This window comes from Lepisosteus oculatus, chromosome 13 (genome assembly GCF_040954835.1).
Source record: "Lepisosteus oculatus isolate fLepOcu1 chromosome 13, fLepOcu1.hap2, whole genome shotgun sequence".
Taxonomy (NCBI): domain Eukaryota; kingdom Metazoa; phylum Chordata; class Actinopteri; order Semionotiformes; family Lepisosteidae; genus Lepisosteus; species Lepisosteus oculatus.
The window spans coordinates 1,918,966-1,941,007 of NC_090708.1; the positions used below are offsets into that span (position 1 = coordinate 1,918,966).

Genomic DNA, 22,042 nt, shown 5'->3' on the forward strand with positions numbered 1-22,042 from the left:
GATGTGGCCGAATGGTGTTAAAGGCTGAGGAGAAATCTAAATAAAAGCTGGGCGTGTGTCTTGGGACCTTCTGGATGTGAACAGAAGAGTTTCAGTAATGGAACAAGTAATAGGTTTATTCCACGCTGAAAGGGGCAGAAAAAGCACAAGGTTGTGTTTTCTTTCTTCTCCTCTCAGCTTGGAGTAAGCCTATTACTTGTTCCTTTGCAGCCTACGCATGCTGACGCAGCCCCCCACCTGAGTTTCAGTTATGTCAGGGAAGCATCTTCGACTCCTCTTTCAGCCCTGTTGGCCAACTGCGTGGGATCCAGTAGGTGCTGCCTGTTATCGATTTTCTCAAGTGATTTCACAACTAAAGGGGTCAGTGCCACCGTCCTGAAATCATTTAAAGTCTTGGGGGGAATTATGTTTTGAAACTGGTGTTGGCTGTTTTTTTTTTATAAGTACGCAAAGATGCAGTTTTGGGTCCTTTCTGGCGGTTCAGCGATATTTTGCAAATAAAGTGACCTCCGGTACGGAGCTGCGCGGCTCCTGACCTCGGTGCCTGCCCACCGATGATGTCGCGTCCCCGGCCCTGCCTGGCGTGTTCTCTTGAAACGAGTTGAACTGCGCTGTGTCGCAGATTCCTCCTCCACTTGTCAGAACCCAAGATGATAATGATTTAGTTCACCGGCAAGCTCCTTGTTAGAGTTAAGACCATCCGTCTTCACTGCGTCTTCGGAAAGATTACCTCGATGCTGCGGTCCGCAGTTCTCAATTTGCTAGCGCTGACTTCGCCTACATTTTTTTCCTTATGCTGTCATTTTGCGTTTTGCCAATTCCTGCTCTCACTTCTGGTCTGATTTCCCTCTTAGCAGACTCTTGACCCTTCACATACGGTTGTGATGCAATGGACTTGTGGCACAGTAGGCTCTTCAGCGATTCGATTACCCAAAGCTTATTACTTGCACTTTTTTTAGATGACTGATCGTAACGCACTAGGCTGTCTCTTCAATACGCAGGTAAGAGTTTCTTCCAGGTAACAGTCAGGCTCCTCCCTGTCCCCAGAATGTGCTTTTGGGGGTTCAGGGGGGTTTCACCTCTGGACTGGAAGCTGAGAGGCAGCTGAGCAGGGCTCTAAGGTGGTTTTATTTTGGGGGGGAGCAGAAGCGGGGTATTAAGGATACATTTTGCACGTTTGTTGCAAACAGAACTTTATTTTGTCGCCGGTATTACGTTGGCTTCACAGGAATGGAAAAGAAGTACCCCGAAATTCGCAGACGGCGTAGCCGGGACGTCGCCCATCGCGTGTTGTTTCGGTAGGCGGCGCTGCCGACACGGGCCCCGTGTGGCGACCCAGCAGCAGTCCCGCGTTGTGTCGCTAGGTGGCAGCAGACGCCAGGCGATGAGCGCAGCAGCCGGTGTCCCGGGGAAAGTGGTTTATCCCTCTGGGGGCCTCTAGCGTGCGGAGCTGGGAGAGCTCTGCGGGGCTCTGGGAGGCGCGGGGAGGGGGGCCCAGGCAGTGCGTCTCGGTCGGGTCGAGCCCGGGGTCTGACGGGACCGCCCCCCCCCTCGGGCTGCGGGCGGGTGTCTGGGCCGCTGGGCTGTTCACGGCGGCGGGGGAGCAGGTCTGCTGTCTGCTGCACTGGGAGGAGAAGAGGCTGGAAATAAACAGAGGCTCCCTGGCGGCCCGGGGCGCTATTTAAAGGCGGGGGGGGCGGTGATTCAGTGTGCGCCCAAGGTTGTGCCCAAGGTTGCTGTGCTCATACGGAGCCACACGGTGTTTTGTTGCTCCTTTTGCTGGAAATGTCCTACCGAGGCAAAGGGCGCCAGCGAGGCTGTTGCAATGAGAGTGTGGCCTGTCTCACTCGGTGTGCAGGACTGCAGGGGGACAGCGGGAGAGGACACCTGTGAGTCGACACGTTGATGATCATTGGCATCCTCCCAAGGCCGGGGGACCAAGATGTTGTCATTTATTTTTTAACTTGACTCATGCCAGGTCCCTTAGCCTGAGAGCTGCAGAGCCTCTCTGGGGTTTGGGTATTAAATGTTGCCCCCCCCCGCCCGGGGAGAATTCAGGGACAGCGATGCGGCTCCCCGCACACAGCTCGGTGACATATGCCTCCCTCCCCTGCTGATACACCCAGTGCAAAACAAGGCTAGATTATTGCTCAGCTGGTCTGTCTCCATGGAAACATTGACCTCATGCTGTGACAGGCAATCTGGGCTGGTTGCCATGGCAATTGGCCGTGACATCAAACCTGAGCTGCGGTTGCCATGGCTCCGCCCGCCTACTGGCTCAGCAGCTATTTATGTTCGGCGCTTTGAGCCAACGCTCAGAAACAGCAAAGTCAAGATGTTCGGCTTCTGCGGAAGGAGAAGCCGCCCGGAATAAAGGAGGGTTGCTCTTGCACAATAAAGCGAACCGGCTCAGGAACACTTTCCCTGGTTTCGTTATTTGTTTAGGTTTCGGATACGAGCGCACGCGTGCCTTGCGGAGCCAGTGATCCAGCCCTGTTTTCTGCCAGTGTCTGCTCACAGGCGGCCCCGTGCTGGCCTTCCTCAGACGGCGCCCGCGGGTGCTCCCACCCCCCTGCTCCAGTTGTGCCCACAGTGTCGCAGCGCCGCGCCCCACGAGTCCCACCTGTCCCCCCGTGTCTGCCCGTAACCCCCGACAGCCGGGGCAAGCAGGCGTCTCCGGGGGAGGGGGCAGAGCTCCTGAGCTGTGACCCTCCAAGGGCAGCGGGGGGGATTAGTTTCCGAGGGCTGTGTCTAATCCGAGCGCCGGCCGGGGTCACCCCTGCAGGAGCGCTGCTCGCCGGCTGAACCGCGCCAGACGGGCCGCTCGCTCGGGCCTGTGGGGTCTCTCCGGCCTGCTGGGCACAGTTTAAGAGCCGCGGCGCAGGGCTCTGTTTTGTTCCATTAGAGGTCCGTCGGGGCCCTCCCACGGCGCCCCCGAAGCCTCTTGATCGGCCTCGCAGTTGCAGCTCATTAAGATGCGACTCCGTCACCTGCTGGTGGGGGAAACTGCAGAAAGAGCGGGCAGTGGCGAAGCCTGAAGGAGGGTGCCCTGCCTGCTCTCGGGGCTGGCTGGTGAGACAGACACTGGCTCGGCTCCGTTCTCCTCCCTCAGCACAGCAGGCAGCCAAGCTGCAGGAGAGAGGGGACCTCATGTACTGAATAACGAATTGCATTTAAAAAGAGCGTTCCACTCTGAAGGACACCACAGTGCTTTACATATAGTAAGGGCCCCAGTTCCTTCAGCACTGAAAGCAGCAGCAGGAAAAAGGTTGAAAGGACATGAAATTTGGATAGATAAGGAGAGGGAAGGCAACGTGGACATCTCTATCTGAATCGCAGTGTTTGTTAACGGCTGCAATAATCGGCTCTCGGCTTCCTGTTCTCAGCTTTCCAGGATGCACTCTGCTGTCTGTCTGCGCTGTCCCTCGGGAAACGTGTGCTTCGCCGGCTGTGCAGAGTGTGGGAACAGGGAAGAAGACGAGCTGTGTCACGTCCTGGCTCGAGGCTGCAGGCCGGGCGGCTCCGAGCGGGCAGACTAGTCTCGGGCACGGCCGCTGTTTTCCTTCTGTAGGACTGGCTGCTGAGCGCCACTGTTGGAAACTGCCAGCTGCCGAGATCTGCTAGGAGCCCCCTCCCCCCCGGGCACAGTCTGTGAGGTGTCTGGGGCATTTCGAGCTGCGGCACCGAGTCTCGGCCCGGGTGAAATGGAGGCCAGCAGGACCCTCCCAGATGCCCTCAGCGTGTTTGTCAGCGTGGCGCGGAGGAGGTCTCCTTATTTAACCTTTCAGGACTTCTGCTCTGCTGCTGGACGCGTTGGGGTCCGTCGGACCGGAGCGACGGTCCTGCTGGCACCGCCTGTGTGTGCTACAGCCCCCGCCCCACTGGCCTGCTCATGTCTCAGTGTCTGATGCAGCACCTCGGGGGGGTCAGGCCTGAGGAGAGACTGGCACCCCATCCCGACGAGCTGCTGCTCTCCTCGGGGTCCTGTCAGGCCAGACCTGACCCAGTGTGGCCCTGAGCCAGTGAAAGAAAAGGGGTTCGTTTCCTTTCTCACTCGTTTCAGTGTCCACTGTGTCCAAGCAGTGGGAAGAGTGCGAGAGTGGGGGACGTCGTGGGGGCCGCCTGGGCTGGCTCCCCTCTGTGCTGGGGCTGTGAAGGAGCCCTGCAGAGGCATGATTCACCCTGGTCTCCAGGAGAACAGACCCGGATCAGTCTCAGGCTTAACCTCACTCAGTCTCACACACAAACACACACACTCACTTTCACTCACAAACACACTCACTCACACAAACACACACTCACACAAACACACACTCGCATACTCACTCATACAATCACACACTCTCACTCATACACACACACTCACTCTCACACAAACACACACACTCACACACACACAAACACACTCACATACTCACTCTTACAATCACACACTCTCACTCATACACACACACTCACTCTCACTTTCACTCACAAACACACTCACAGACACACACTCGCATACTCACTCATACAATCACACACTCTCACTCAAACACACACACTCACTTTCACTCACAAACACACACACAAACACACTCACTCGCATACTCACTCATACATACACACAAACACTGTGACTCCCTCTCACACACTTTCACAAAATCACACACACACACACTCACACTCTCTCACGTTCAAACGCTCAATCTCGAACACACACACTCACACACGCAGTAGCCGGGGCTCCCGGCGAGTGTTGGTGGCCTAACCCGTTCTACAGAAGAGGAGCCGGGTGTATCCTTATTAGATTCACTCGTGCTAATGGTATTTCATGATAACTCAATCTCACACAGATGGCGAGCGCTGCCCTTTTCAGATACCGCGTATAATCCGGTCATGGACGGTTACCTCAGCTTTGTACGCGCCCTCCCCTGGGTGCGGAGACGGGCGCGGGGGGGTACCCCCGGCCTGCAGGAGCAGGAGTGTGTGCTGAAGATGGCCGCTTGCGGGCTCTCCGGCGCCCGTCCTGCGCTGGCGACGTCTTTTCACGCAGCCTTACTAAAAGGGGAGTTTTTTAAGTTCCAGTGATAAAATCATCCTTGATTTTCTTTTAATTTTCAGGATTCTTTTTTTTTTTTTTGGGGGGGGGGGGAATGGGTCCCCTCCCGATCTTTTATCGTTATTCCAAGAAAGGGAGTCTTGCCACCTTCGGGCAGAGAGCTGCTTCTGCTGCAGGCAGTTTTATCTGTGGTTGTGTAATCCGAGCGCAGTAATAACCTTGTCCTCACTACCCACCCTGCCCGTACACGCACAGGCCTGAAGCGAGTGAAGCTGCAGGCTGCAGCTGACGGGGGTAGGCGCCGGGGAAAGCGCCCGTGGAAAGGGTTTCGCCTCACGGGGGCCGCGAGGTGTAAGACCTTGTCCGTTTTTCGGACGGGCGCCGTTTGCACCGACACCAGCCCCCGCAGGCCAAGTCTTGCGCTGCCCCTGCGCCTGTCCCGACGAGCCCCCTGCTTGAACACGACCAGTGTGGCAGCGGCGGTTTTACACGGGTGACGCCCGCTGTGTGCGCGGATCCGGACTCGGGAGACGGGAGCAGTGGGGAAGGGTGTTATCCCTGATAACAGCCAATGTCCTGGCTTCTTTCAGGGAAGGACTGACTGAGATCGAGGTATCGATCAGCTGCTGCTGCTAACTGCCAGACGGGCGAGATTCCGCCTCGCCTGCGTCTTTCCTTGTGCTCAAAGGGTCAAGTCGGAGCGGGGCTGGAGGCGGCAGAGAGCTGTCCGGCAGAATCCCCGCTCAGCTCAGTGTGGGGGTCACCTGTACCTCTCTCCCCCGCCCCCCACACAATTAATGAACAATTATTCCGATTGTTCTCGTTCCGGAAGGAGCTTGTTACCCCCCAGGCCTGTGTGCGAGTGAGTGCAACACACACACACACACAGCCGTGGGTACTATTAAGAAATTATGTTTTATGCATCATAATTTAATTTGCATTATGCTTTGCATTTCTTTTTAAAAAATCCTTCTCCATCCCGAATCAAGATGTGTCACAACATGCTTATTGTATTCAGAAGGAAAAAAAATGGTTATGAAAGATTTTTGTTTTGCAAGTTGTCTGTGTCTGAGATTCTGGCGCTTGTTACAGGGTGAGATACTGTCGCTGTATAGGTCTTGGAGCTGGTAGCTGTTCATCTACCGAACCGGTATAGACGACCCAATCTCCCGAGCTGTTGGGTACATTGAGTGACGCCGTTTACTAAATGAGTAAATGATTAAATTCAGACGCGAGCAAGCGGTGATAGTTTCCTAGGGCATTTCAAACACAGTCCAAAAGGCTCTCAATTTATTAAACCCATCAAATCCTGATTGTAATTGTTCTCGTTTTTTTAAAAAAAACATTTTGGTCTTGTTTTTCAATGAGGCACGGTAGACTCTCTGCTGTTTATAATACAATACTATTTTTTTAATGTAAAATCAAACAACGCTCACATTATGTGCCCATGGAATATTTGCTTCAGTTAGAACCAGATCATTCTCACGACCATTTTTGGGGGGTCGAAAATCGTGTTTAATTTTGATTCTCTTTAGCTTACTTTCAGTACCATTCTGTTGTAAAGATTTCCAAGAGATTTCACTTTCCCTAAACGGGACGCAGGTCATTTCTCTGAAGCAAGAAGCTCTGAAAACACTCGGAAAGTGTTTTGCAATATTTGCGTTGGAACAGAATTTGCTAGAAGTCGCTGTATCCCTGTGTGTCCCGCCTGTACCTTGGACGGCGGTGGAAAAAAAAAAAAGTACAGCGTGTGGACCGTGTGCCTCCTGGTAAATCATTAATCTTCCCCACAAGGATTGTTTCCGTTGTTAAAATACCCGCTTTTCAAAGCGAGACACATTTTAACCCCCCAAAAACACCCAAACAAACCGATTACGGGGGATTGTAATCTTACAGCCGCCCGCTTCCTCTCGGGCTGAAACAAACCCTCCGCCCTGACCGATAAGGAGACCGATGTGGGCGGAGCGGAGCAGAAGCACAGCCCGGTGATCGGCGCTCCTCGCCGGCCGCGATTGTCACCGGCGACGGGCCGTTTCCTGGCGTGAAACACTGTGCACGGCGCGGCGTGAACAACAAGACGGGTTCTGATGTCGGGACAGCGGAGTGTATTTATTGTTTGGCCTAGTGTGCGCTCACGTTTGATTTTGATTTACGGGACGGGTTTTGGACGGCCCGGTGGAGGAGCGAGGTGCGAGGTGCGAGGCTCGGACGAGCCGGGTCCTACGGTTCGAGCGCTGGGCCAGCTCATGACACAAGAGGCCAGCGCATAAACCACTCCCGTCCTCCCCCGCCGCCCCCCTCTCTGCTGCAGTGGTACGGTCCTCTTGCATTCGCCAAGCAGCTTATGGAAATATACCACAGAAGAGCCTCTGTCAGGGAATATGAATATTTATCGCTGCTCGGCACCTCCCCCCCAGCACATCACCCCTATCTCTCTTTCTGTTCCGCTCTCTTTCACTCTCTCCTTCTCTCTCATTTCCTCTTTTCTCCGTCCTTCCCCTCTGTGTCTGTCTCTGTCCCGCCCAGGTACCATAATCAAAAATAATTCTTTCTTTCCAGCGCGGTGTGCGGGCCGAGTGCGTGTACGGACACAGAGCAATCTGAAGCAGCAATCCCTTCATGGACGCTTGTAACCAACATAATGATATTGTTCTCCGTTCTAATGAGTAAACAGGTAATGCAACATTATAGCCATATGAACAAGGAATAGGTGTATTCCATGCTGAAAAGAGAAGAAAGAAAACACAACGTTCTTACACCTGAAGAAGGCTCCACAGTCGAAACGTTGTTTTCTCTCTTCTCTTTTCAGCGGGGAATGAACCTATCACTTGTTCCTTTGCAGCCTAAGCATGCTGACGCAGCTCCCCACCTGAACTATTACAGCCATACGGACTTTTTTATTTTTTATCTAGCTGGAGTTCAAAAGCCCCCAGGCAAAATAAATTATTTCTCCCAATCTCCACTGCTAATTAAGGAGCAAAGCCAGCGTTGCTAATTCATTGAGGAACACACGATCCTTCAACTCACTGTCTCACAATTCTTCAGATGATAGCCTTGGAAACAGCAAAGGAACAAGTAATGGTGTATTCCCTGCTGAAAAGAGAAGAAAAACGTATTGGCCGTGGAGCCTTCTTCGGGTGTTTAAAAGCTGAAGACAGCTCCACAGCCGAAACATTGTGTTTTCTTTCTTCTCTTTTCAGCTGGAATAAACCTTTAACTTGTTCCTTTGCAGCCTACGCATGCTGACCCAGCTGCCCTTGAATCGCCGTTCCAATCTGAACCCCCCAACAAACATATAGATATTTTTGCAGGGCCGTGCTTTTGCGAAGCTGTTTCTCTTTCCTGAAATGTCTGAGGTTCTGTGGTTTGAAGAGCCCTGTCTGAGGGAGCCCCTGCTGTGAGCAGAGTTGCAGCTGCTCTGGGGATGGAGGAGAATGAGCGAACGCAGGCGGGCTGAAGGGCCGTTCACAGGCAATAAACCATAGCCCGCGGAAGGAGACAATGCAGAGGAATATCGTGAACTTCACTTGGATGCTCCTTTTATAGCCCCTATAGAGCTATGTGCGCCGGAAAAACGGGGCTTTGCTGCTCGCAATCCTCAGCACTCGCGCACGAGTAGCCTGTCGGTACAGAAGACCGACCTGCTACAAAACCTGCTACATACCTGCTACAAAACACCTCTTGTTTGACTTCATTGGCTTTTCACAGTGGGCCAGGCTTCACGAGCCCCGCAGCTGAGCGGAAACAGTGCACCCAGAGCAGAGGCAGCACCAGCAGTCAGAAGATCAGATCAGATCCCTTTATTGGCCCCCATACAATTTCTTGCATTAGGAATTTGTCTTTTCGCAGACCCCAGCTTGCTCTCCATGAGACACACAGACAGGGAGAGAAGCTGGGGGTCAGAGCACAGGGTCAGCCATTTATACGGCGCCCCTGGAGCAGTTGGGGTGAAGGGCCTTGCTCAGGGGCCCAACAGAGTAGGATTCCTCTGCCGGCTGCAGGATACGAACCGGCAACCAGGAGACGAGCCACAGGCGCAGGTCCGGAGCCCCAGAGCCCCTGCTCTGCTGCACGAGGCACTAAGCCCGTCACCCAGCAGTGGACCCAACAGCCTCTCCTGACGCGTGAGACGAGGCTCTTCTGGGCCCGACAGTCCGCCTGCGAAACGTTTCCTGTGTGCGAAGCACTGTGGGCACCTGGGCCGGGCCGAGCCTGTGACCAGCCGCTGTGGGCACTGATCTGTAGGCTTGCAGGAGACATGGCACCGACGCGCACCACGTCAAGAAGGAAAACCTACGAGGTCCCTAATGATGCCCAGCAACTATTCCAGTGATTCTTCCATGAGTGGCAGATCAACACAGGAAAATATTGCAGTTAGCTTACTGTGGATTAGAGAGCCCTTTGACACGTTGCTAACAGTGTGACAGCAACACTACATGTTCTAGCCTGGTGTCAGAAGGGTCTGAACAGTACTGGGGTGGGAGGCCTCTAGGGAAAACCAGGTTGCCGATATAAGTTGGTGGACCAGTAGGAGGCGCTGTCCCCTCTGGAACAGAATTTCCAAACCATTTTCCCAGTTTGGTGACCAAGGACGTTGTAACCAAGCAGGTGCCATCCTTCGGACGAAACTGTCCTGACTATCTGGTCGTTGAAGATCCCAGGGCTGTTCCTAAGAAGAGGGTGAGCTGGCTCAATCCCACACTTTGGCTTTTACATTCTGGCCTCCCTAAAGTTTCCCCGGATTCAGCTGCTGAAGCAGTTTCTCTCCCCCCCCTCCCCCCGATCTGCAGTGCTTGTGGTGGGGCTGCTCCGCTAAGCATGGAGCACTGCGGGATCCTATGGGACGAGAAAAGGTTTATAAATGATTAGCTGTTATTTGGAGATTGAGACAGCTCCAGCCCCCACCCTCTCCCCGGTGGGATATAGTGTCATGCAGGGTTTTTCCAGCACTCTGCTTCTGCTGCCTTTCCAGAGCTGGCCAGGGCAGCCAAGTCGGCTCACGGGCCGTTCGGAGCACGTCTTGCTAATCCTACCACTGAGCCCATCCCCCGCCCTGCCAGAGGCGTCAGAGCTGACAGAAGAGCGCCACCTACTGGCCCAGCGACAAGCAAGGCCTCCTGGGACCCGGGACCGTGCGTCTTCCGCCGCGCCGCAGGCAGACTGCGCCCTTTTCCTCAAACATGTCCGGACTCCGGCAGGCAAAGCATCAGGGCCCGGCGTGTTCGGGCAACGCCCCCGACAGCAGGCCCTGCTCCCAGGCGGGAGAGAGCCTGCGGAATACGGGGGCTTTTAGTGAAACTGCAGGAAGGCCAATTCCCAGAAGTGAGTCACGATTCCCAAAGATTCCGCCTTCTTTAAAGGAAGTTTCTGGAATTCTGAAGTGTTATGGGGCTTCCTCATTGCAAGGAAGCTGGATATCCAGGAGGAATATCGCCAATATCTTTCAAGGACTGTAAAGGCACAGAGTCACCTTGGGTGTAGTTTGTTTTTGCTGATTTTTTTGTTAGGTAGACTGTTGCACGTCATCTCACAACTGCTTTTACTGCCTCAGACAGTGTTAAATGTACTTATTGTGTGAAGAATAACCATGGACTGTAGATTCATGTTTTAACTATAATTGCTACCCTTGTGAAAAAAAAAATTAATTAACCGAAATTATTTGCTTGTGGATAAGGCAGGCATCATTTCCTTTAATTTGTTAGAATCCAGTGAGATCAGTACATCCAAGCCTATGTTACTATACTGCTATCTCAGATGCCTTTATTCTTTCTTGTAACTCTCAAAACACCGTTATTCAGAGAGAAAAGCACATGGCCTTCCCCGGAGTTAATGGAGTGAGTAGAGAGAGGCTGCTGCTCTTCATGAATGATTCCTGCTCTGAGAACAATAAAGAACCCACAGCCCCCCCCCTGCCCTGGCCTCTGGGGAGATCCCAGTCTGGTCAAGTAAAGTTCGCAACTCTTCAGATTTTAGTGGTTGTGCATATCTCATCCCCTGCCGCGCACCGAGGCAACAGAGTTCCTTGCTCTCTTGGCCTGTTTTGGGAAGCGAGTATAAAGGAATTCAGGAGGCCCCGTCGGTCTCTGTCTCTCCCTCGGCGTGTCCTGGCCTGACAACAGCTGGGGGAACAAAGCCGCTCGTCCAGTTTATGGCCGTGGCCACAGGACCACTCAGAGTAAAGAGAGCGGGCTGCTGGACCAAGCCTTCCGGAGACCCCAGCGCTTTGGCCTCGAGTCTGCCTGCTGCTCTGTGCTGTTCTGCGTGGAGCCTGAAGAGCCTCCAGAGGGCCACCGCAGAGGACCAACCAGAGGTCAATTCCCCAGTTGTGGATCAATTGACTATTTGGTCCAAAACATTTTTAATGGGGATCACCTGCAGGGCGACAGCTGCCATAAAGAGTTTGGCATCCGAACGGAAAAGCGTTAATTCCATGGATTTCAACCCCCCCGTCAGCCACGCGGGGCGGCGCTGGTGACGTCGCTCCCTGCCTTTCCAGCGCCCTCGCCCTCCCAGAGCCCCGCCGGCCTCGCCCCCGCTCCCAGGACGGGCTCGCCCCGCCTTCACGCCTCTGCTGTCCGCGGCGCTCCTGACAATCCCGGAGTGCTCTCCAGCCGTCCGGACGTGCGCGTCGAGCCGAGACTCTTCTCACCCCTCACTCCCATGAAAGACACCGGTCCAGGCCCCCAGAGCACCCCCCCTCCTGCTGCTGCCAGCCGGATTCTAATCAATTAACCAATCAGGACAGCTCCCTCATTGCCGCGCCCTCGACCCCCGGAGATATTCGAGGCCTCTCAGCTCCCAGATTACTGCTCGGTATTGGAACGCCTGACCTCACCTGTGCTGCTCTTCCCCCACCTTAACCGTCCCCTTGGCCTCGAAGCCGGAGCTCGTCCTCGACCGCGATGTCGTCTGACGCTTTGCCGACATCTTTCCCTTCCTCCTCTCCTGATCTCCCTCCAGACCTCCGCGCAGGGTCCGCCTCCTGTTGCACAGCGTGTCGGAGCAGCCCCGGGACAGGCAGAGGGAGTTGTCTCGGGGGTGTGCTGGCTTGTGGTGCTACAGGCCGGATTGCAGTTGGCCATCTGTGATGTAGAGGACGGAATACATTTGCCCATTATATCTTTTTCAAATAAACTAAAAGGTGTTTCATTCTTAGTGGTCCTAAACAGCCGTTTGCATCAAAACACTATTGCAAATGTTAGAACTACAAATTATGCAAAATAATTTTAATCTGTGCGCCTTTGCACATATGTTCAGGAACTCAGCGAAAGCACTGCTGAGTGATGAGCTCTTCTCAAACACGGATTCATCTTTAAACTGTCAAACAGTCTCGGTATCAGCATATTCCGGGCCCTCAGGATCTCGCACTGGAATTCGCACTGGGTCCTTGCTTGTTTGTGAAAAAAGGTTGTTGTTTTTTTCTGCACAGTAGTCTTCGAACGAGGCTTAATTAACTCTGCATTCTAAAGGAAAACCCCAAGTTTTACTTCAGTAGCTACGCTGTAATGAGATCCGGTAAACAGAAAACAATGAGACAATTAGAAGGCAAATTCTGCAAGAGGTTCTTGTTATAATACATAAGACAACAGATCAGAAGCTAACACAAAGTCCCAGGGTGGTGCAGCAGTTCTGCTTGCATTCTGGTGTTGATATCCTTAACACTAGCATTTCACTGACGAATAAATGGTGTCACAGACCTTCAGAATGACTGGGATATTGTCCTAGAACTCAATGGGAATGATAATACCCTAACACACACTTAACCCCACCCCCCTTCGTCCACACAAGGCAAACCTTTCAAGCTAATTAATATTTCATTGCTCGCTCCCCGGTCTGTGAGCGAAGCTCCCCAGAGCAGCTGTGCGGTGATCGGCGAGGATATATAATGTCACCCCGAGGGCACGGCCGTCTCCCCGAAGTGTCTGAGGCGGAGCTCCGATAGGAGGGACACGTGTTCGTGCGGCAATGAAGTCATCGCGCCTGAAATTAGTTGTGTGCCTCCACAATTATTTAATGTGCACATATACACACACACACACCTGTGCGCACTATATACGACAGAACATTTCCAGCAGAAGTCGTTGAAATTTCTGAATAGTACGGAAGGGAGCGGGACAAGTCCAGACTTCTGAAGGTCCTGAACCTATTTTTTTTTTTCCAGTGCTGGTTATCTAACCGCTCCGACGAGAAAGCGGACCAAAATAAAATACTGTAAAAGGAAACCCGTGGACCTGTGAACGCTTGAGTGTCTATCTTTTGCGCCTGAGAAAAGTCAGCAGTGGTTAAGGAAGGCGCGTGTTTGCTTCGCTGTGGAAGTGTCGCTGCAGTGCTCTGTTATAATAAAGACGCACTGAAGTGTGGTTTCTCATCAGCTCGTTGCTTTCGTGTTTTTTAACCACGGTTTCTTTTTGATTCATCACGCACACTTCCCACGGTGTTCTTCCGATATGTCATGTCCACGGTGGAAGACGCAGCTTTTAGCGTGCTGTCGTTCTGTACTGGCCTTAAAGTGTCGGCAAGGTCTACTCGTACTAGTTAGTGTGTGTTTTCGTTTCCACGGCTCTGTTTTCTTTAGTGGTGTTTTTTATGTTCACGTCGGTTTGTTTAGACATTCCTGCCCGGCCCAGGCCCTTCCTCCTCTGCGCTTGCTTCTCGAGTGAGGTGGAGGGAGAGCGCTCGTATTTTTTTTTATTATTATTATTATTTATTATTCCTGCACAGGATGGCGCAGCCCATGAAAATCATTCTCCCCCAGACATGAAAATTGCAGCCCGCAACGCCCCAGATCCGCCGACACCTCTTTTCCAGACAACAGTCACGCCCCCCCCGCCCACGCCAGATTAGGAGAAGCAGCGCCACCTGCGGAAGAGACCGTTTCTATTTTTACAATGTCGCATGAGCGGCTAAGTCGCACTTAACCGGGGCTTTAACACACAGGACGGCGCAGCACGGACTGCTCTCTGAAAGACGGGCTGGGCGTCACGTGCCCCGCGGTCGTCCCTTTTCATCCCGGTGTGTGACAGCAGAGAGGAACGGCCAGGATCCCTAGGTATGGAGCAGGATAACGGCACAAACTCCACATGTGAGGGTTGTTTTTTTTTTAAAAAAAAAAACAGAAGAAAACGCGCACAGAAGAAGAGGCATATGGAAACGATCCCCTTGGGACTTTTAAATAAGGTCCTGTGGTAGAGCGAGTCCAGGCAACATTTCTAAACATGGCAGTTATCTCTAAGCATGGCGAGGCCACCTACCTCAGGCTGCGCACGTGGAGTTTCTTTCGGTCATTCAAAACGAAAAACGTGCAGAAGTCGAGAAGACGTGGCATATTCAGAGGAGGAATCATGCTCTCGCCACCGGTGTTGATAAGCGTTTTAAATAGCACTTTGATGATTAGATCAGTTTAAGGAATGTCTTTAATAGTGGGTATAATTATTCATCGTTGCCTTACATGAAATAGAAATCCTGTCTATTAGGCACTTGATAAAAGACAGTTCAGGGTGTTCAGGGTTTGAGAGAGAGACGATGACTGAGATACAGAGACTCAGAAAGCCCTGTCCTGGTCTCGCTGATCTGTGTTCTCCCAGAGAAGTGTCTGGACACACACAGCCCAGATCAGGAGAGAGACAGTTCTGGACACACACAGCCCCGATCAGGAGAGAGACAGTGCTGGACACACACAGCCCTGGTCAGGAGAGAGACAGTGCTGGACACACACAGCCCCGGTCAGGAGAGAGACAGTGCTGGACACACACAGCCCTGGTCAGGAGAGAGAGACAGTGCTGGACACACACAGCCCCGATCAGGAGAGAGACAGTGCTGGACACACACAGCCCCGATCAGGAGAGAGATAGTGCTGGACACACACAGCCCTGGTCAGGAGAGAGAGACAGTGCTGGACACACACAGCCCCGGTCAGGAGAGAGACAGTGCTGGACACACACAGCCCCGATCAGGAGAGAGACAGTGCTGGACACACACAGCCCTGGTCAGGAGAGAGACAGTGCTGGACACATACAGCCCCGGTCAGGAGAGAGACAGTGCTGGACACACACAGCCCCGATCAGGAGAGAGACAGTGCTGGACACACACAGCCCCGGCCAGCAGAGAGAGACAGTGCTGGACACACACAGCCCTGGTCAGGAGAGAGAGACAGTGCTGGACACACACAGCCCCGGTCAGGAGAGAGACAGTGCTGGACACACACAGCCCTGGTCAGGAGAGAGACAGTGCTGGACACACACAGCCCTGGTCAGGAGAGAGAGACAGTGCTGGACACACACAGCCCTGGTCAGGAGAGAGAGACAGTGCTGGACACACACAGCCCCGATCAGGAGAGAGACAGTGCTGGACACACACAGCCCTGGTCAGGAGAGAGAGACAGTGCTGGACACACACAGCCCCGGTCAGCAGAGAGAGACACACTGATCTCTCCAAGGAGAGAGCGAGTGGCAGGAAGTGTCAGGGCTGATAACCGAGCCCGTCCTGGGCGGACAGACGCAGGCTGCCGCCGTGTGGGCGCTGGAGAGGGGGCTCAGCTCAACCTGCCGCTGTTGGCCGGAACAGGACAGGAAACCAGGATTAGCTCATCAGCACAGCGTCCCGAGACAGAAGAGAGCCTCTCGCTGATCTCAGTGTGATGGCCTTCGTTACTCTGTGTGTATCCTGCCCATCGGCAGGCCGAGGCCTCTGGTCCAGGAGGAGGAGTGAAGCCGGGGGGCTCAGCTGTCAGCTCACTTCCAGACAACAGCCCCTCTTGCACCCATGACCCGCCTGTCAGATGGCAGAACAAGAGGTTTCCTGTTCGCCCGCAGGTCATCAGGGCCTCGGGTTCTGCTTGCGACAGCTTGAGGTCTCGAAGCCCCTCTTGGCACACGCCCTCAGCCAGGCGAGAAGACGAAGTGGAGGAGCGTGGCGAAGCCCGAGGTGCTTGTTTTCCGCGCGGCGTTAAGTCATCAGGGGCTGATTGAGAGGGCCGTCCTGCTGTGGCTGTGCTGAGCAGGGCGCTCCGTCCTGGTCTCGCTGATCCCACAACCACGCCAGCAGGGCAGTACAGGCCATGAGGGTGTGTAATACTACTGTAGCTGTGGGGCTCGTGCGCTGGTGGTTGAACACCCGGCCTGTACGGATGGGGTCTGGATGGAGACGGATATTCTTTGTCCAGTTTACCGCTGAACAGCCTCGTTTCCACCTGCTGAAGCCTCACTCCCTCTCCTCCTGATCTTTCCTGTTTCTCAGTCATGGTCTCCCCAGTAACCAATCAGAAAACACAGAAAGCCACATCGACCTAAACCTATCCACCACCCGAAATGAGGAACTCCACACAACTCAAAAATATTTCACACTGCTCAACCCCATAAACCTACAATAACAGGACCTAAGCTTACACTACCATTAGATATGTCTAATGGTGTCCAATGGTGAGTGTCCAGGCTATCATTGTTCTCAGACATGACAGTAATTTAAGATGAACTGAGGTTGAGGTACGATACGGAAGGAAGGTTTATGTTAATTTGTGTGGTGGTAATAGGTGTTGAGGGCCATGCGCTGGTAGCAGATTAATTTGGGACATTTCACAGTAAAAACTTACAGAGGAGGGCATTACATACTACATATTTCTCTATAATTAGAGTTCGCAGCAGCACAGACGGACGTCTCCTGCAAAGCACAGAAAAAGCACAGTTTGACAGCAGTGCATGAGAAACAGACATGATGTCAGAAGACACTGATGCTCGTACAGAGGCAGGCCCAGGCAGGTACAGGAGCAGAGTGCTGACTCTTCCTTCTGTCAGGTGTTTCTCTGATGACAGGTTCTGCCATGTGTGGTTTCTCTTGATTCTGTGCGGAGGTCTGCTGTGCAACAGCAGGAGTCGAAATGCTAACTTGCCGTGTGTTTGGAGACCAGGTGCGAGAGAATTCGGACGCACGCGATTTCCTTTCCCGCCTTCTCAAGCCGCTCGTGTGTTCAAATAGATTAGAGACGATGAGCAGCAGCCTAGTTTGCCAAACAAGAAGGACGAAACTCTCTGCTGTTAAGAGGGTATTGTTCTGCATCTTCTGCATTTAAAACTCATGATTTTCAACGATTCAATCGACGCTCGCACCCCTGTGCCAAGACAACGCTCCTCCACAGCCTCGCCAGTCCAGCACCCCCCGGGGGAAAGTGTTTTTCACTGCTGGCGTACGCTGGCCCAGTCTGCAGGCTGGAGCGCACTGCGTCACGCCCCTCCACTACACCAGCAGCGACAGTCCAGGGTTAGTGCTGTCTCATCGCCCCGGTCCTCGAGTAGGCTTAAAAGGCAGTCTTGAGCGAGCTGTCTGGAACTTGGTGTTGGGTGGCATCGCAGAAAGAACGCTCAGGTGATTTTATTTTAGGGGGTTTTTAATCTCACCTCCCTTGCACAGATGACTGCGCGGGCCCTCATGAGGGAGAGATCGAAACAGCCCCCTGGCCCACCGTGTTGCCCGAGGCCGGGCTGGGCAGCCCTGGGGTGCAGTGTGTCTGCTGGGTCTCTGCACCTGCAGGGCGGGGAGAGGCTGACACCCTGGTACAGGTACCAGCAAGCAGCAGGTTTAACTTGTGGAGAGTTGAGGTGGAGTGAAGACTCGCCAACACTGGACCGGGGACTGCACACCCCTGTCCTCACACTTGCAGCAGAAAGGATGCGCAGAAGGGGAGGCAGGTTTATCATTTGGATTTGTAGTTGCAGTACATGATGGAGGCATCCTGCAGTGAAGGACGATCTGACTCTGGGAGTGGGGCGACACTGGGAGGCTCTTGGCGTTGAAGAGGACGACGTTCCTGGCAGAGGATGAAGATGGATTTCTGTTCCGATGCAGCCTGAGTTTGTGTCTGCACTGTTTTTAAGAGACCAGAAACACCCCCGTTTTAGAAAAAGCTCCTACAATCCATTTTTTTGTAGTAAAACAAAATGGAAATAAAATCTTGCATATTGTTAAATTTGATTTTTTTTTTATTTGGTCAGTTCATGACTAAAGAAAGTTGTGTAGTTACAATGCTAATTGCTTTTTTAATGTTTTTTTTCCAGGAAATTAACTCCCTGAACATTTTAATTGAGGTCCTCAAGAGCATGTGTTCTCTTATTCCAAGATAATAAAAAACCCAGGAAGTATGATATGTTATCCAACTGCTTTACCTGACACCTGATATCGGATACTGGAAAAGAGCGACCCCACTTTGAAACGCACGGAGCTCAAGCACACTCTTCGGCTTCACTCTCAGGAGGAAACTACGTCCGCAGAAGGATGGAAAAACAAGAGATTCGGAGCCAGCCCGACCGGGAAAGCCTGGGACAGAAGTCCGTGCAAACCGTTTGGGAACACGACCCGACAACAGGAGTGGAAATCAGGAGGATGAGGAAAAAATGCCCAATTGGCATCCGAACAGGTATCGCCTGGAGCGCGGGAGACAGTCCATCAGAGATCCCTTAACCAGTAATGACAACGAGTCTCTTCCAGTGGAAACCCATGTCTGGAGGGAGCAGATCGATGTAATTAGAAGTAAGGGGGAGCTGCTCTGTCGTAGTCCGTGCAGGTGGAAACCTTCCCCTGTGGCTCGTCTCTGTCCCTCTGGGCCCTCTTCCAGCCAGCGGACACAGGGACAGCAGGGGGATCGCGCTGAAGGGGCTGTGCTGCCGCTCCCTGTCACTTCCCAGCGTCGCTGACCGGCAAGGATGACCAAAATGGTCATTTCCTGCCTGGTTCATTTTTATGAGGTTTTCATGTCCCTGCGGACGTATGGCAAAATAAGAACAAAGGGGGGATAGAGGGCAGGGTGGTGGTGGAGGGGCGGTGAGCCCCGCTGCCTCACAGCCGTAGGGTCCCGGGTTCGATTCCGCACCGGGGTGCCTTCCGTGTGGAGCTTGCACGTTCTCCATGTGTTCACAGGCAGGTCCTCCCGGGGTTCTGGTTTCCTCCCAAAGACGCAAGGGTCGGTGTTCCTGGAGCGGTCCCGTGTGCGTCTGCGTGTGCGAGTGCGTGTGCGTGTGCCCCGCGGTGGACGGGCATCCCATCCTGGTGCCCCGTGCATCCACGACACTCAGCAGGAGCAGGAGGATTTTCCCATTCCGGTGGTGTGGAAGACCATCCGGTGAAAGAACCACGGTAAAACAGTAAACAGCGGGGGGGAGTGCCATTGGCGTTGAAGAAGGAACAGTAATAGTTCAGGTGGGGAGCTGCGTCAGCGTGCGTCAGCGTGCGTCAGCGTGCGTAGGCTGCAAGGACACAAGTAACAGGTCTCAGGTGTAGAAGACAGCTGAAGAAGGCTCCACGGCCGAAACGTTGTGTTTTCTGTCTTCTCTTTTCAGCAGGGAATAAACCCATTACTTGTTCCTAGTAATAATTAATCATTGCTTTCACTAATAGAGAGCTTTTCTGGACACTCCACTCAAAGCGCTTTACAGGTCACGGGGATCCCCTCCACCCCCACCAGTGTGCAGCCCCACCTGGATGATGCGACGGCAGCCAGCCAGTTCAGAGAGGGGGATTATTAGGAGGCCATGACTGGTAAAGGCCAGGGGGAAATCTGGTAAAGGCCAGGACACCAGGGGTAACACCTTTACTGCTTTCGAGAAACATCCTGGGATTTGTCATGACCACAGAGAGGCAGGACCTCGGTTTTATGTCTCATCCTAAGGATGGCGCCTTTTTACAGTCTAGTGTCCCCGTCACTATACTGGGGCATTAGGATCCACATAGACCGCAGGGTGAGCGCCCCCTAGTGGTCCACTTAACTCTTCCAGCAGCTGCCCTTAGCTTTCCCAGTAGGTCTCCCACCCAGGTACTGGCCAGGCTCACACTGCTGAGCTCCAGTGGGCAGCCAGCTGGCAGCTGCAGGGTGAGATGGCTGCTGGACAAGGAGGGAGTCACAGGGGGAGACGAGGTCCGCTGGATCGAGCCCGGCTGTCCCCTCTCAGCGGCCTGACAGGCAGCCAGCTGCACGAGTGCCCAGGTGAGTCTGGCACCTGTCAGGACTCGGGTCGGCTCCCGTTCGCAGGCGGAGCACCAGCTTCCTCCCGAGTAGGGCGGGATGGGACCGGGGAGACTCCCTGCGTCAGGACAGTGGAAAGGGTTTGGGGGAACTGAACCAGGGATGAATTTCAGCTCTTTGCTCTGTTTATAAAAAGTACCAGTATGGTAAAAAAAAAAAAAAACAATAAAATTTCAGGTGTCATAACCCCATTCCCTGCTCTGGCAAGTGTTTGAGTATGGCTGACAGAAATGTTCACAAATCCCGTCTAGGATTAGAGAGACTGTCCGTGCATCAGGTCACTACCCCTATAACAAAGGAAAAGCACTGTAAGAAATGTTTTAGCTAATCTGAGTGTGTATATGAGATCAGCTATTACTTTTCAGACTGGGGGTAACGAATACAGCGCAGAAAGGCTAACATACTTTAAGTCATTTTCCTAATAACCGGGTTTTGTTCCTGCAGTACAGTGCATTCCTTAAAGTATCAGTGTTGTAGCCCAAGGCAACACAGGTCAATTACACAGACTGAATTCCACATCAGCCTAACTGACAAAACTGCTGATGTTCATGTTCATCTTTTCACTTGCTTGCCTGGTTTCGCTTAGGAAAGAAAATAGAAAAAAAATGAATTACTGTAACTTTTTTTTTGAAAGGCGCTAACTCCTTCCAGGACCCCGCAAGCTGAACCTTTACAGTTTCCTGAACAGGATACAGTTTTCACCTGATTCAAATCTTTTCTGGAGGGCAGGGTGGCACAGCAGTACTGACAGATGTGGAAAAACATCAAAGAACCAGTGAGTTTATTAAGACAGCAGCTCCTTCTGGCCCAGTTCTTAAGAAGACATAACAATTATGATAATAAGAGAAGGAATGAAAAGGTTCACTACCGTAACACATGAACCACACAGAACAGCAGGAAAAGCTGTAGTGAAAAGCTGGAGCTGTAAGCGAGTTCTAGCATACAGTCCTATCAGTTTCGGTGCTGTGTCTGTGGAGGTGAAGCCAATAGGAAACACCCAGAGAGCTCACTATGATGAGATTATAATTAAACATCAACAGCCTGCTCCAGAATTTGTGTAGGAAACGGCAGATTGGAAACAGGGTGGTGGTTGTGAACTGCTTGAGGGTCCAGACCAGGGGTGACAGCTGAGGGCTCTGGGCCTCCGGGCACAAGGCTCAGGCCGATGAGGTTAATCGTAAAAGAAGCTAGATTTGAGCAGGGGGGCAGGAACAGAGACCGGGACACGTCTCCAGGCAGCAGGTCTCAGCTTGCCTGCCAGCTCGGTCACACAAGCAGCAGCAGGGATAGGAGAAGCTGGGAAAGGGGGAACCAGGAGTGGCTGCTGTTGTCATGACTGCAGGAGCTGAGGTCAGCTGCTGGGTATGAACGTGATGCATTTTCTCCTGAAAGAACTGCATGACCGCGCTGCAGTGGTCATCACAGGCAGGAAAAACAGACGTTATCTGGTCAAAGTGTTTTATCGAGAGTGGAGAAAAGGACAGAAGGGCGCCTGCAACCTCTTTTAATAAGTTCTCCTCATTAACATATTTGTCTGAAACTATAATTGAAGTGTCTGAATTTATGCTGCCTCATTAAAAGAGTGTTATGAGAGTGCTAAGACACCATTTCTGTTATGTCATTTTTATTGTCCTTATTATTTTAATTAACACAAATTTCCACTAACATTGTGCAATATTTGGACAGCAGCTCCTAGAGGATTCATTATTCTTGTTGAATGTTGAATTTTGTGCCCAGCTCTTCTAGGCCTCACAGTAATTACACACTTGTGCAAGAATTAACGAGTAAGAAGTGCTTCCACGTGTAGGAACATACTGTTACCTCATTGCCTAACACAAAGTACTACATTGACCAATCAGATTCTGTTTCCTAGGCTTTTTTAACTTAAAATGTAGTGTCCTTTCTAAGGAAAAGATGTGACTACCACTGACACTGCTGAGGCAGGAACTACTGGTGCAGACACTGCTGGCACGGACACTGCTGGTGCAGAAAGT

General features: G+C 52.6%; 1 protein-coding gene and 2 long non-coding RNA genes across 5 annotated transcripts in view; 1 reads left to right on the forward strand and 2 right to left on the reverse strand.

The window, feature by feature from the left end:
* The first annotated feature begins 220 nt into the window (after window positions 1-220).
* On the forward strand, window positions 221-8,609 carry LOC138242282 (uncharacterized). 2 transcript variants are annotated; one of them, XR_011191489.1, is made up of 2 exons: window positions 221-1,001; window positions 7,601-8,609. It is a non-coding gene; the product is annotated as an uncharacterized lncRNA (long non-coding RNA). The 2 variants fall into 2 exon arrangements; XR_011191490.1 differs by lacking the exon at window positions 221-1,001 and adding an exon at window positions 5,134-7,146.
* Window positions 1,177-22,042, reverse strand: part of cp (ceruloplasmin) — a 430,985-nt gene continuing 410,119 nt past the window's right edge. Inside the window, exon 19 of the mRNA XM_069197783.1 lies at window positions 1,177-1,471. Within this exon, the coding sequence (XP_069053884.1) occupies window positions 1,212-1,471 (260 nt within the window). The 3' untranslated portion in view covers window positions 1,177-1,211. The remainder of the gene's footprint in view (window positions 1,472-22,042) is intronic.
* On the reverse strand, window positions 1,478-13,669 carry LOC138242283 (uncharacterized). Of its 2 annotated transcripts, none has more exons than XR_011191492.1 (3): window positions 13,081-13,669; window positions 11,877-12,123; window positions 1,478-1,624 (listed from the first exon to the last, which is right to left on the reverse strand). It is a non-coding gene; the product is annotated as an uncharacterized lncRNA (long non-coding RNA). The 2 variants fall into 2 exon arrangements; XR_011191491.1 differs by having other exon boundaries at window positions 12,836-13,669.